The sequence below is a fragment of the Hesperophylax consimilis genome, chromosome 4 (assembly GCF_061612785.1).
Source record: "Hesperophylax consimilis isolate HC1 chromosome 4, BYU_Hcon_1.0, whole genome shotgun sequence".
Taxonomy (NCBI): Eukaryota; Metazoa; Arthropoda; class Insecta; order Trichoptera; family Limnephilidae; genus Hesperophylax; species Hesperophylax consimilis.
Window position 1 is genome coordinate 37,054,885 of NC_142839.1, and position 16,370 is coordinate 37,071,254.

The 16,370-nt window shown below is 35.2% G+C and overlaps 2 protein-coding genes across 2 annotated transcripts in view; both read left to right on the forward strand.

Moving 5' to 3' along the window:
• Positions 1-1,890: 1,890 nt before the first annotated feature.
• On the forward strand, positions 1,891-10,602 carry LOC149424658 (uncharacterized). Its single transcript, XM_089631087.1, has 5 exons — positions 1,891-1,896; positions 3,280-3,614; positions 4,054-4,315; positions 4,847-5,536; positions 10,534-10,602. The coding sequence occupies exons 1-5, from the start codon at positions 1,891-1,893 to the stop codon at positions 10,600-10,602; spliced, it is 1,362 nt and encodes a 453-aa protein (XP_089487213.1).
• Positions 10,603-11,798: 1,196 nt separating this feature from the next.
• The window catches only part of LOC149424659 (uncharacterized), a 28,919-nt gene continuing 24,347 nt past the window's right edge, over positions 11,799-16,370 (forward strand). The window contains exon 1 of the mRNA XM_089630909.1: positions 11,799-12,433. Within this exon, the coding sequence (XP_089487035.1) occupies positions 12,329-12,433 (105 nt within the window). The 5' untranslated portion in view covers positions 11,799-12,328. The remainder of the gene's footprint in view (positions 12,434-16,370) is intronic.

Here is a 16,370-nt window from a genome sequence, read left to right on the forward strand (position 1 = left end):
AATGTTCCAAAACAATTTATTTTAATCGTCCCCATTACTTAGATATTGTGACATCAATTACAGCCAATCAATTCATTACGGCAAGTCATCGATAAAGTTAACTCTCAAATAAAAAGAAACTCCACTCAATACTTACAAAACACAATTAACTCTGTATCCTTACATCTGCAATATACTTCAACTACAACACCCATACATTCTACTATTTAACCCCTACGCTCCCTTCATATATCTCTCACATTCCTCAATTGACTTAATTCATATAAAAAAATCACTTGTGACTGTTTAATTAATTATTTATCACATAAAATATTAACTGAATCTTAGTTGTATAATTTACTAACTACAATCTGGAAACTTCACCCGCCATAACACAGGGGCATCCATCAGGGGTATGGCGGTTGAAATAACATTCAAAATGTATCATCCAATGTAAATTTTATTTGAAAAAAAAAAAAATTGTAAGTTAATAGCCTAATGACATTGACACTATGATTACTGGATCGCTGAATCACTATTGAGAACGACAATATCATCTACGAGCTTGCTAAATAGTTCATGATGCAAATTACGTCGCGATTTAAAACAACTTGTGTTGACCTAGGATTCCAAACAGAAAATCCTGAACAAAATTCACGAACTCATCGTAAACTCAAGATTCTTTCAATAAACTAGAAACTAGACTTTTCGGCCCACATTCAACAAATTGTGAATAAGGGTATGAAAACATTAGGTTTTATATTAAGAACAATTAAAAACTTTGAATCTTTATAAATCATAAAACTATTGTACATATCCCTTGTTAGAAGCCTGATAGAACATAACTCCATAGTTTGGTCGCCCTTCTACAATGTACATATTCATAATGTTGAAAGAATTCAAAGGAAATTACTACGCTTCGTCAATTTTAAACTTAACATCCCTTTAGAACACATAAATTACCTGTCATTATTGAATCTTTTAAATATTCCAACATTAAAAACAGAAGAAAAATAAACGAACTAACCTTTTTATTAAAATTATTGAACTCTAAATTCGATTGTTGTGAACTCCTGCATTTAATAAATCTACAAATACCTACACGAACAACTAGGCAAATATCAACATTTTACATACATACATCTCATTCCAACTATAGTTTTCACTCTCCAATACAACGTTTACACAGTCTTGGTAACAAATACTTAAACAATATAAATTGTATTTGACAATAATTTTAACTTGGCAAACTTTAAACGGAGTATGTGCGAACTATTTCTACCTACTTTGTAAACTATTGTTATTATAATTAAGGTTGATTTGGAGGATTTTGGCAGATTTTCTATTTTTCGTCTCACTTATTTGTACTCTATCCATACCTATATTTTTTAAACTCTTATATTTTATGTAACATATTTTGTTAACTCTGATTTTTTTTATTGCCGGCAACCCGGGCGTTTATTGCAATAACATGATCAAAATTACAAACATGAAAGTAACCCGCCTCACTAGAAGATGTAACCTATATTTTGTTAACACTGATTTATTTAATCTGTATAACTAAAAAATAAAGATGTACATTATTATAGGTAAAAGCCCTATGGGCGTTTAAATAAAATAAAAATAAATAAAGCTGTAGATAATTATTTAAAACCTAAAGAGAACAAATACGTTTTTCTCTGTTGGTAAACTATATTTTATATGATGTTAATAAAAGTATAAAACCTATTCGCAGTTCTGCTGTAATAAAATATTCCAAGATTAGATAACAAAGGAGTTTTTCTAATTTACTGACAGAAAATGTTTTATGCTTTTCTGTAAAAGCTTTGGTCATAAAAGATATTCCTTACACTGACTATTACGAATAAGATTTTTAATTAAATTAAAGAAACGAATATAGCCAACTGAGCAATGCTGGTTTGCATTAACATAAACTAAACATTCTATACACATTCTTAATATTTACATAATCTTCTGTGAGAGTACGAATGAATAATTCGTCGAAAGATTGTAAAATATTTTTTTATCAAGCTCAAAATGAAAAGCAGACTACTATTGATATTGGAGTGGCTGTTAACCTGCTAACCCATTGGATGGTGTTTCTTTGGATACATTTAATTATTATTTGAATATAACGTGAACTCACCTACCTACGAATGGGTAGGGCTTTGTTTGATACTAATTTTCAGAAAAAAAAATTCATTAAAACCCTTGGCTGTTTATAATTTATTATACATGTTTGCATGGCAGACAGCGTTTTATATGACACCTGTAGTTTGACATTAATTTCGCTTTGCATAAATTCAGGTGCGGATCGTCCTTGAAAACCTCTCCAAATTAGTGAAGGTTGAACTATCAATGTCGTTTGAAAAAGAGGAATTTCGCGTCTTTTTTTCAGATTTTCCATAAAAGTTCTCAGCTTTTATAGCCGAGATAATAAACATTTATTGAAGAAAGCAAACACTTTGTGGCTTGACATTACATAAATATATTTTGTTAACTTTGTTTTAAACCACTTTATTTGAGTTATTCATTCAGTTATTCTTCAGGACGAAGTTTATATTTCGATTGTCCTGAAAACGTTTGAGTGCAACCGAAACCGGTTAGTTTATATATACATAACTCAAACAAAGCGGTTTAAAATAATCATTTAATAAAAAAAATTGAAATCTTATATTTTTTGCAAAAACTGAATAAAATCGATCTCTCTCCAGAGAATATTTTTTAACCAACTTATAACCATTTATTATAGAATATCTATCTCTTTTCGGCATGTCTCCGTTCATGATCTATTTATTTAATTCGAAAACAGTTCACTTGCTTGTAGTATTTCTTATTGGCACTTTTCTAATTAGTGTTCTTCTCACTCGAACTTCTAGCGTGTTAATTTTTTTTGGCACTTATCTAAGTGGTGTCTTTACTTATGGATGTTTTTCTATTTGGTACTTTTCAATTCGGTATTTTTCTAAACGGATAAAAATGAGTATTGCTGATTTATTAAAATCTTTACGAAAAACGGAGCAGCTGGTCTCTTCCTAATAGAATATAAGTACTTTCCGAATATATCGCAACATGTGTAATCACGAAATGCGAAAATGTTATGATTTTTATGAACACGTGTTCCGACGCGCGTTAATTCAGTCCTTTTTTACTAAAAGTTTAACATGAAATCGAATTCATACAGTAAGGGCCTATAGTCCCGTTTCTTAAGGGATTTGAATAAATTAGCAATACTTAAGATCAGTACGTTTTCTCTGTGTAGTTGGTGCTTTTCTAATTGGTGTTTTCCATTTATTCCAGGATGAGCACTTGGACAGCGCCGTGACGGAGACGTACATGGGCGAGTGGAAGAACGACAAGCGCACGGGGTTCGGCATCAGCGAACGCAGCGACGGACTGCGTTACGAAGGAGAGTGGTTCGCCAACAAGAAGTACGGCTACGGAGTGACCACGTTCCGCGACGGCACCAAGGAGGAGGGCAAGTACAAGAACAATGTGCTCATCACCAGCCAGAAGAAACGCCATCTCTTCCTCATCCGCAGCGCCAAGTTTCGCGAGCGGATCGACGCAGCCGTCAACGCCGCGCAGAGAGCCTCCAAGATCGCTCTGCAGAAGGCGGACATTGCTATTTCTAGGTGATTATGGTATTCTTTTTAATATGCCATATAACTGGTATTACACCTCTGACCGGTTTCATCGGACCTCCCAGCGGCCTTACAATATTTTGTATTCAATTTTTTTAAATTGGTTTTATCCTGGCAACATGGTGCAATGCACAACATGCTTATATTTGAGGATACAGAAAATTACATAATTCCAACTTTTCCCCCCCTCCATTGTCCTTAAGATGTATGTTTAATATGCAAATGTATATGTATGTGAAGACCACATAATATTAATGCAAAAAGAAATGTTAACAAAAATCATAGAATGTTATTGAATAAAGGTTTACCTGTTATACGACCGAAATAATTTCAAAATATAAAAATTTATTGCTTTCTCGTAAAATTTTGTAGTAATTGAACATAAATGAAATTGGTTCATAATCTTTCTAATTCTGATTGTATTTTGTAGAACCGCAACCGCCCGAGGAAAGGCGGAACAAGCTGACGTTGCCGCTGATAACGCTAAAGAAGACTCAGACGTGGCCCAAGTCACCGCAAAGCAGTTTGCACCTGACTTCAAGCAACCGGGAATAGACAGGTTACGGATCAGGGATAAATTCAAACCTCCGCCTGATGACGCAGTTCCTTCCAAATCTATTCTACATCCACCAACGAAAAACTTCGATCAGCCTCCCGTATCGAGTCCCATTACTAGTCCTCCCCCGATTCCAGCAAAAACCACATTCGCTTCGTCAATAAGGCGAACTTCAGAACAGTATCCGAAAGCTGTACAACCAAATGATTCCAGTTATCCCCAACCAGCTTCTGCGTATGCTACTCAAAACCTACCACAGCAGTCTAGTCAAGTTCCTAATAATATACCACAAACCAATTCACAGTCTAGTTACCATAAGCAACCGTCGAATTATCAACAAACGCAGCCGAGCTATGCAGCTACGCAACAAAACTTTCCACAGCAAACACCGAGTTATCAACAAGGGCAGAGTAACTTCCAGCAGCAGAATTCTGTAGGGCCGCTAAACAACTATCAACAGTCGCCAAACCAAAACCAGTCCCAAAATAATTACCAGCAACAAAATTCGTACGCCCAGCAATCAACATATCCACAGTTTAATAATTCTACCCAGCAAAATAGTTTTAATCAACCCCAAAATCAAAACTATAATTCATTTAGCCAACAACAACAATCTTCCTTCCAAAATAACCCACCTAATTCTAATCAATATAATAACTTCAATCAGAATCAAATGTCCCAAAATATGGATCCATACATGATGGAACAGAACAGGGTTCCTGACTTACCGAACTCCATTCCTCCTGGCTCGTCTCCGATGATGAACGATATTTCCATGCAGCAATCGCAGCCCATGATGAACAATGCTTCGTCGTACGGACAGTCCATTAGGCGGAACTCGCGACAGGTCGGAGACAGACCGCCGCTCGTAAATCAGTCATCAATAGATCACTTCGACCATTATAAACGGCCTCCTAGTAGAGACTCGAGCGTGGACAGGTATGCGAGAGCGACTGGGCGTTTAAGTCTTACTGGTAACTCAAGGCAGCCTTCTGTAGACAAAACAGGAATGGAGCCTATGGACAGAATGGCAAGGGGCAATTCCCAAATGCGATCTGGAACTCCGATTCAATCAACAGGGAATGGGTCCGTGATGACTGGACAAGGACATAGCTCCAGAGCGGCGACGCCTGTGTACACTGTGATGAACCAGTCATCGATGGGGCAGAATCCTCCATTCGAGGATGTGTTATTGAGGAAGAGGAACCTCGGGCAGGACATCATCCCCTCGCTGGCGCAGCCCAAGCGGACGGAGAGCCTGTACATTGGCTCCAAGGTGGCACCCCCTCCTATCGGCGGAGGCGGCGGTGGCGGCGGAGGCGGAGGAGGCGGAGGAGGGGGCGGGGTTCAGAAAAGGGTGAGCATTACATTTTTTTTAAAGTTCCTAGGCTATGTTATTAGTTACACATTAATAAATGCGTTTCACATATCAGAAATACAGCATTTTATAAAACTACACAAAATTACTTTTTAAATCGGGATAAAAAATTCGGTAGAGATTAAACACGAAAATCACATTTTGCCATATATAAATGGCTACCGCTTGAACTAGTAATTAAAATACAATAGCCAGTTATATCAGCAATTGGAAAACGAAAACTGCCAATTTTTATTCGCCCTAGATAGTGCGCAAAAAAATTGAAAACTGTGTATTTTCAAATATGCACAAATGCTCACTGTCTGAAGGGGTTAACAACGAATAAAATAATGCACTATTTCCGTCAACGCTTATGTATAATATTTAATAAGCTAACGGATTCGCGTAAAACAATCGGGAGGATACCTATTCACATCATTTTGGTGGTTTTCAATAAGACTGTGCTGTGCAATTCATGCAAATATTATTATTATTAAATTGGCGGTTAATATTAATTTTGACAGCTACTATTTGAACACATAATTACGATATCAAATACAAACACCACTCACACATTAAATACAATACAAAGTAACAATTACTGTCGAAATCCATTCTTTCACAGCTTTCCGCAATACTATGAAAAGTAATAAATAAATTGTTCGAGATCAAACTCTAATTACGCCTATAGCCTATACAGTCCGCCCCCCAAACTTCAATCCGCCCCCCAGACTTGTAAAGGAACTCGGAACTCGATAAAGCCGTCTTGATAGATGTCTTGGCGGGACTTGTTGGCCCGGCGTTGCGAGTGACTCACTACTGAGGATTGTCAACCAAAACTTTACAAGGTGGTAGCTACTTGCTTACTTATAATCCTGAACTATTTTGTTCCGGCTAATTTGGGATCATTTAACTCTGAATCTTTCGTTATCTTAGATAACCGCAATGTTATTTCTACGCTGGCGGATTCTTTTATTAATTTAAAAAAATATTATTATTTTTTTTTATAAATTTTCGGGAAATCGACTGTTAGATTTATTAATTTTTGTACATACGTATTATATAGCCAAAATAAAACCAATTATGTATTTCCTTCTTGTGACTTTACCTCTACTGAGACAGCATAGTAAGGAATAAGTAAATTGAATTTGTAAGAAAGGAATATGAGTTGAAAAATTTATACAAAACAAAAGATTATATAAAAAGAAAAATTTACAAAAAAAAACATTTATCAATATATTTATAGCCATGGGAGAGGTTGTAGATATTAATCAAATCATAATAGAAATATAAACAATAGAGACACAATATTATTCACAAACCATCAGATAAATATTATTTTATGGACCTCTTGTATTTGGTAAGTTTGCAACTTAAAATATCCACCTTAGATAATACGCTATTGTAATTATTGCATAGTCTGTTCAGGCAAGAAATCTGCTTAGAGTTCGTTTTGCATTGATCCACCCAGAACAGGACAGAGGAGCGTGTTGAACGCACAGGTACATTGAATTGAATCTTATTTAGCAACTTTACGGAACAAGGTACAAGTCCCATTAAATATACACAATAAAACACATAAAATTTACCATAAGATTACAGGAAACAAATTGTGAACCAGTAACTGTTTTAAGATATGTAAAAGGTTTTTTATGTGCTACTAAAAATATCAGCTCTTTCTGCACATTGGTTACCTAATGGTAATTTAAAAGCGTATTGGTACTGACATTATTATTGCAGTGAAATATGTTTTTTATTTTGCTTGACTCTATTAGCCATTTGCTTGCTCCACATTTTAACAAAAACTATCAGGGTGGTCAGGATTGCCCAGGAATAAACAAGAAACCGCGCGACAAAAATCAGTTTTTTTAACTTCATGCGAGATATGAATACTATTTTAAATTTTACCAGTGTGTAATAATGAGGGTTGGTTTCGTTTGTCATTAGGTGCTAGTTTTAGCGGTTTTCTAAAAATATATTCGAAATGTAAGTTACAAGAGCCATTATTGAAAGTACTTAAATTTATCATGAAAAATTAATCTAGGGTCTGAATTTTATTTTACCGCCCGATTATCTGCAATCATGTTCGAAAATCATTTGAAACGATGGAAAAATGCGGAAAAGGCCCTTTTTAATATATATTTTTTTTAATATTTCATATTGGTGTAAGTGACATTTAGAGTTGAAATTTAATGACGTCAGAACTCTCCGTTTGAAAGACTAGACTTTGATTTTCAATTTCAGTGTAAGTTATTAAAATCTTCGTAGGTCGAAGCCTTTTCATTAATAAAATATTTATATAATATTTCCTGTGAAATAAGTTCGTACGTCACCCGGCGTTATTTCCGAGCCAATGTTTATTAGCGGATATTACAACATTGCGCTGGATAAAGCTCTTTGAGATTTATGCTTCCGAATTATTCAATATTTACTTTAGTCGAACAAACAAATACCGTTGTAGTTTCAGCCCACTTGGTGTTCATAATAATTAAATCAAGCCAGAATTCGTGAATTATAACACGCCTTTCTAAAAATAAGTTCATCCGCAAAGATTGCATAATATAAGATTATCCATTAAAATACATGGTGCAGAAAAACAAACAGTACAGTTTTGAAGAGCTATAAAAAAACGATGCAACTTACAGCATTGGTGCTTATTTTATTTTGTTTGGTACATCTTGCCATTTTATGGATCAATTCCTGAAGATGACATTTGAAAGATGGTGGCCCGGAGCATCGATACATTGACGAAGCCGATTTCTGAATTTTTCAGCTTCATTTTGGCACATCTGGATGGGTATAGCGGCGATTTCCTTCCGAATGTAATCCTTGAGTTCTTCTAAGGTGTGGGGCCGATTTTTACAAACATTTTCCTTCAGGTAGCCTCACATGAAGAAGTCGCAGAAGCTCAAATCATTTGAGCGTGCGGGCCACCCCACGTCAACCCTCAGAGCGATGGGGTGCGCAGGGAACATCTGTCGCAGTTTCGTCATTGAAACTCGAGCAGTATGGGTCATAGCACCGTCCTGATGAAACTAGGGGTCTACCAGATCTGTGTTCTCTGTTCGTTCTTCCAATTGAGGTTCAAATAAACCAACATAACGTTTAGCGTTGACAGTTACGGTTCGTCCATTCTCCTCTAAAAATAAGACCAAATCACCCCAAATTTGGAAATCGCGCACAACACGGTCACTTTTGGGGAGTGGAGAGGTGTTTCGTGAAGTTGCTTTGGGTTATTTTCAGCCCATTACCGAAAATTTTATTTATTTACGGCTCGACTGGGTTCACTGGGTATTCACTGGGTGGCGAAGAAAGAATTTTCAGGAAACGTGCGGATGGCGAAGCCCCGGTGTTGTCAGGAATTAACCATCGAACGACTGTAAACGGCACAACCCTTCCGATATGATGAAACCCTTCCGCTTCAAAACTGCACTGTCTGCTTTGCTGCACCCTGTATTATATTGACGACCTCTGTAGTCAAGTGGTTAAGATGCTTGGCACCTGAGGTTAGATAATAAATTAATTATTTTAATTCACATATAATTAATTTTCGGCTTTACACGGTGTCCGGCAACTAGAAGTAGAAGCAGGAAACTGGTAAATTTACACCATGAGAACCCAAAAAATCTCGTTTTTAAAATGTGAGCATTTCGATAATTATATTACTTGATAATATTATTTTTTAAACGGCAACTAAGGTGTTAAAAAAAAAATTTAACCGGATACAATTCGACACATTTTAAAATGAATTAAATATCTGATATTTAAAACCCCCGTCAAAAATATATTTTTTTTTAAAACTTCGTACTTGATTTTACTCGAAAATGAAAGAAAAAATCAAAAATAGTTATGCCACAAAATAGTTAAACCACAAAAATTTATAACACAAAATAGTTGTACTACAAAATAGTTAGTTACAAACTAGGAGTTTTGGGGACCGTGTATACAGAATACAGTGTTATACTTCCAGTGTCATCCTGGTGAAAGACCAACCATTCAGTGACCCGATCTGAAAAACTAGGTTCTCCTTGTATTTCTTCCCTTCACAATTTCCCAATCCCAATTTAGGATGGCAGAGACTATTAAATATGCTTGATTTCTTGTACGTACGATCGTTAAATATGCTTGATTTCATTGTTATTTTGAATTTTGTTATAAAAATCTTCTCACATCATTTGGTTTTCTAACGGTTATAAAAAAAATCAACTCGTAAAAACAAGCGTTTTTTACAGTAATGCATTTATTTTTAAATGTTTTTTAAAAGTTAAAAAATATAATAATACATTGGTTTGACTGACAATTGAACATTTCTTTCCCGGTTACTGGAGTCAACAGCGCTAAAATCTCGCCAAATGACATTTATATCGTATATTAACTGCTGTAGTGTCATCCGATTTCAGAAGTGCGTGAATTTCCGCGTGTGTATACGTGATTGGTTGATGGAATGAATGCATTGCCATCGACAACGAGTCTATCTGTCGAGTTTCAGCTCGATCGGATGTCGAGAAGTGGGTTAGTTTCCACTTCAAGACTTACATTCATTCATTCATGAAAACAAAAGTAAAATTCAAATAGACAAATTTAAAAAACTTCTCCGAAAAAATAAAAAAAATAATGCGAATTATTTTTTTTTAAATGGAGAGCTTAAATTATGAAGATTCGAAAATATCTTTTGTCTGAAAACAATGATTTTTGCTGATGAAACGATTTGCTTTTGAAAATGTCTGTCACCGCTTGTCACAAAAATTAGTTTCGGTGTTTTCGGCCGGACAGTATTTGAACGGAAACAAGAACTCCCACGTGTGTTCATCTTATTTGAAGGTAGTTTTGGTATGTTTGACGAAAACGATTTTTGCTTTTAGAAAAATATTTTCGAACTAATTAAGAAATAAAAATCAATGTTACCACCCTGGAGGCTATTTTAAAAACCTTTAATGTTTTACGTCTAGCGTCTAGCTAATTATTTCGTCTATGTTAATCCTATTTTTTCCGAATAGCTTCATGATCAGATCAGGCTTGTCAAAGATGGCTTCATGATCATAGTCAGGTTATTATTGATAGCTTGAGGCGATGCCATACGTAGTAATGCAAAATCATGTGTTTTTGGTTTGAAAATTTGGTCGCCTAGAAATGTTTCAGATGCTTTAATTAAATACTGCGAGTAGAATACATTTTGGCCTTTGAAATAATCGAGTATTTTTTAGATTAGTCTTTTTATAAGCCCAGAAAAAAATAATGTATAAGGGCTATGAAAACTGCTTTAAAGTTCAAAATCTCCTACTTACGAACCCATTTTCGGTTATTATTTTATTGTATAGTGTGGCAAATTAAGTTATTTATAAAATGATCGGAATTTTTTTTAATATTTATGCCTGAACATCCACAAAATAAAATAAAAGGCACTTTTTGGCCATGTTTTTTTCTTGCATAAATCAAAAGAGGCGGATGGTGTTAAGCGGGAATTTAAACCTTATCGCCATCTACGTAAGGGTTATTATTGATAGCGGCTCAATTTTAAATACTACACGACGTAGTGCATCGCTTTCATGATTAGATTTTTTGTGAATCATCTCAGTCAATGTGCACATTTTTGGGCTTTCGGAATTATCTCAAAGAATCCATTTGATATTTTGAATGACCATGAAAACTGTGTAGTATTTGCTTCGTTTTGTAAATAATACAAAAATAATTTAATACTGCCTATTAAAAAAACTTTATTCGTTTAAATATGATGTTAATCAGCAGTCCAGGACAGGTTGAACCGAATGAAATATATACCAATATAATTTACTAATCTTTGACATATTTAAAAATGCGTGTCATCCACTTGACCGACTTTCTCGCCGTTCTCCGGGAATACATTGCGGGGATTACGGGGAAAGAATGGACGAATCCTCGAACTGCACAAGATGTAAAATCACAGCTGTTTGAAATGGCGCCGTCTAATTATAAAGTCCCACGTAACACAGCGCCATGCCGGCATTGCGGGAAAAGCGGGAAGCTGGAAGCAATCATTCATTTTACCCACCGGCACCAGAATATTTACATGATTATGATGACAATTTATAACTAGGACACAGGAACAATGAGAGATTTATAATATAACGAGAATCGAGACTGCTTTTATTATTTTACACACAGATTGCTCTGTTTCTAAGTCGCTCAGCCGTGCGAGGCATTGGACGTTTTTTTAAACACCCCCACTTAAAGCTCTTGCGGAGTGCCCCCTCTCTTTCGCTCTTCCGTCCTGCAGCTATATTCATCGCACCTCGCCAGTACGCCAATGGCCGCTATCGGAGCTTCTTTTTGAGCAATTTAGAGATTTGAATTAATTACGCGTGATTTTAGGCGCGCTTTCCGCAGCCGGTAGAGATTCCTACCTAACCGACGCGGGAAAGTGACAAGTTAACTAATTAGTATTACAAAAAGTGCATAATTTGTTGGATTGTTTGAGTCAGCGACTGCAAAAAGACTTGATCGTATCATTGGGTGTTTTATAAATACACCGGCCGGCCTTTAGGGCTCCGGGATCTCGGATATATTTGTTTTGCTGGCGACCACTTACGACTGGCCAGGCCGCGCACGGAGTCACACGTTTGAATGAATATCCGTTATTATTTTAAAGCTGGAGACACGAATGTCGTGAATTGGCAACATTTAATGAACTAACATAAATTACCAGTGAAGACAATTCTTACATAATTATTAAATGACTGTTGTGGAACCTCAATTAATTTGGTCGGTCAGTGCACAAGTAGAATTTTTTTTGTGGGCATTTAGAAGCTTAGCAGAATGTGGTATCAGAACGAAGACGAGGAAGATGAAGACCTTATGTATTCCCCGGCCTTGCTGGCCAGAAGAGCATCAGAGAGTTGGATTAATGCTCCTGCCGTAGAGGTAGACTTTTTAAAAGTTGTATGATTTTGTCTTTTTTTCCTCCACCGTTCCTATTACTTATATATATCGACATAAAAACCTTAGATTTAGTATTTCTTCCAAAGTGCCTACCTACTAAATAAATTTTTACCCCTTTACAAACATGTTTTTTTTATAACCCTTTTCGAATCGACATTAAAATTACCTGCCCATATTTGAAACAAAAACATATCTTCGATTTTGTAAATGCTGATAAATATTAGTTAGAGTACATATGCAGGATTTTCCAATAAGAGGTGTTATTTTGATATTCAATCATAAAAGATCAATAGTTTCGTTGCTTGTGTGGCACGTAACGCCGTCTTGTTGAAAGTAAACGTTGTCCAGATCAATACCATCCAATTCCGGCCATAAAAAAATATTAATCATCTCTCAATAGCGCAATCCATTCACCGTAACTGTTTCTCCAGCCTCATTTTCGAAAAAGTAAGGTCCAATGACTCCGCCGGACCATAAACCGCACCAAACAGTCACACGTTGAGGATAGAGAGGCTTTTCAACAATAACTCTTGGGTTTTCCGAGCCCCAGATGCGACAATTTTGCTTGTTAACGAAGCCACCGAGGTGGAAATGGGCCTCATCACTCAAGATGATTTGCATTTGATTCACTTAAGTGAATTTTAATAATTTCAATGCATTGTTGAAGCGTGTATCGTTCCGTTTTTATCAATAACGTAGTTTCTACTTGTCAAATGTCAAAAAATGACAGCTTCAAAAGTAACATCTACCGAAATAGCGGGCTATTCAAAATAACACCTCTTATTGGAAATCCCTGTAATACATATAATCTTTTTTACATTAAAACTTTTCCCAAAACTCGTTTCTCAGATCAGACATCGTCTAGTGAGGTGGGTAACGTTTGTTATGTACCTATATTCATTGTCAACAAACGTCTGGGCTAACAATAATATTTGTTTTTTAGATACTTAAGTAAATTATTAAATACTATTATTTTTATGAAAACCAATGTTAGAAGAAAAAAGCTTTTTCTGTTAATACCCATAACAAGAAAAGCCATAGACGTATCATTTCTTAGAAATATTCATGTTCTAGTAAAATCTTTGTGGCGCCAAACAAAAGACGAATGTGAAATCTGTTTCGTTTCAACGCTTCGACAATAGATGGCGTAAGTAGTACTATTTTATTGTGAAAAGTGTTTGAATGCGTCAAGTGGATTTGCGCCAGACGGCACGCAGCCTGCTGGTGATAATGGTAATTGTCGATTCATCCGGCAAAACACGTGGATATCATATACTATCACAGACATGTTTACATACTCTTCATGCGTTGCGTTTATTGTCAATTTGATACTACACGTGTAATAAAATTATTACTAATTCGTCTCCGATGTGCCTTGAAATATAACGTACGCGGGATATTGTATTTGCTTTGATTTTTCAATCAGTTTTTCTTCGTGCATATACAAGCTCAACGTAAGAAAATAGTTAGGCGTTATTGTTTAAATCGGGATTTGAATCTGAAACGGTATAGTCAATATTATTGTCCACATGCTAAATCGAAGGTCATGAAATCTTTCTTATTAAGAATTTGTTCAAAACAGTTCACGTCGTGTCGTTATTGAAATGAGGAAATCAGTATTTAAATGTTTATTGATTTTTTCCCCATAGAGTAAACAGTGTGAGTTATTGGATATTTATTATTATAAATTTTCAAGTAGGCCAGTCCCACTATAATATATTATAATAACTGTGTTTTTCTCCGGGATGAGGGCAAATTTTCTCCATATTTGTGTATTTGATTTCTTGTTGAAATTATTGTAACACTTTTATTGTGACGTATTTAGCAAGGCATTTTGGTTTTTAGATTGTGGATGAGATTTTGAGCTAATAAGGTCACTCGCCAAATTAATTTATTCTTGGCTGGCTGCCTCGTTATTCGGTAAAGTAAGTTGTTGGTAGTTGTATGTATGTTATTATAGCGGACATCCATTAGCCGCCATTATTAAATTGATTAAAGGAATTTTCTCACGATTCCATGTTATGATTTGAGGTAATTGTGCAAGATATAATGTTTGTATAATATTTTGATATTGCTTACACGTGCATTCGCATACTGTATGCGGATACTTAAATGTAAATTAAAAATACAATTAATTTCTAGTGATTTACTTGCTACTATTGGCTTTACTTTGGAACCAAAGGTTCTTACTTCGATAATATGCATCAAATATCAATAACATCAATATTTATTTTTTTTATTTTTAGGAAAGCTTTGTAACTTATTTATTTTCTAGGTGACGTTTACCCGGCATTTCTGGGGGTTATCCTTAGGAGATGACAAATCATTGTGGACTTTTCTGTAGGCCTTTTTGAGATATACAATTTGTTTATGACTTAATTACAAAACATCGAATTTTATCTACTTTCTATAAATATAATATGCATGTTTTAAATATATAAACCTTTCGAAAGAAATTCTCTAAATGATAGTGAAAACCCTATCAAAATCCGTTGCGTAGTTTTGAAGAACTAAGCGCCCAAACAGACAGACGCGAATAGCGACTTTATTTTTTAATATTTAAATTAAAAAATTTACTATGATTACTTGAAATAATTGATGATTAAAAGTTGCTGAAAAAGTGTTAAAAACGTTAGTGTTTAGGTGTAAAACAAAATATTCTTATGGGACTACAGGTACCTACCTAATTACATTCATATTCGCAATGGGTAAAAATAGTTATGTAGATCTATATTTTTTATTAAATATATTATGTCTATTTTTTTTTCAATAAACACAAACTATCATTAATTGACCAATTATAAAAGCATACAAAAAAAACATAAGAACTCCTTCGGTAAACCAAGCTATGGACTAAGACACCATAAATAGTCTCATATATCCTTAGTTCAGTTTACTAAATGTAAATTGGAGAAAATTAGATATAATTGTTAATTACGTACCCTCTCTCCCTGCTGTGGGTAAGATATCAAAGTTATTTTCTTATTTTCATCAAGTTGTTTTTATGTTTCTTTTTATTTATGTTTTTTTTTTGTGTATATAACATAAATTTTATGTGGAAACTTTACTGTTTCTTGATGAAATCGACAGCCGCCACACCCCCTTTTTACTTCCCGCACGGGAACAAAATTTTATATTGATTTTGCAAGGAATATAAACTCTGTCTATATACCACAATGATTCGAAATGATTTCCAAGTGTAGGTAAATTGTAACGTACCTAATATTTACATAATTTATTTCAAGGTTCAAGGTTGATATCGATTTTAACTACGTTGACTATCACAACGTAATGCTATTTTAATTGGTGACATTGAATTTCACTTTCATCAATGTGAAGGGTAGATATCAAAGCAGGAACAAGGTGATGTAATAGTTACACATATAAACATGGATATATATGTATAATTGTGGTGTTTGAAAGAGAGCACAAAAACATTGTGCAATATAGCTGTGAATAATGAATACTTGGGGCAGGTGAATGAGTGAAGAATGTTGGAAAGTATAATGGGAAGTATGATGCGAAGTATGATGGGAAGTATGATGGGAAGGCTGGTAGAGATATTGAAAGAAAGCTGGTGACTATTAATGAACGCGGTTGGCGCTAGCAAAATTGTCCAAAAAAGGGAAGTTGGCGGTCCACAATGGAGTAATTGTACCTACCCTGATGTATGGCAGTGAGGCAGGGAAAGTAGACTGAACGCTGTAGAAATGAGATCCCTGAGGCGATGTTATGGTAAAACCATTTATGATCGTGTTAGAAATGTGGAGGACCGCAGAGATTAAGAGAGGGAAGCTCAGATGGTTTGGGCATGTCGAGCGAATGGACGAAGAAAGTAGTGTAAGGAGGTTATATGACGCAAACGTAAGTCGGGGACGCTCGATGATGACAAGGCATCGAGGCGTCATCGATCAAGTGA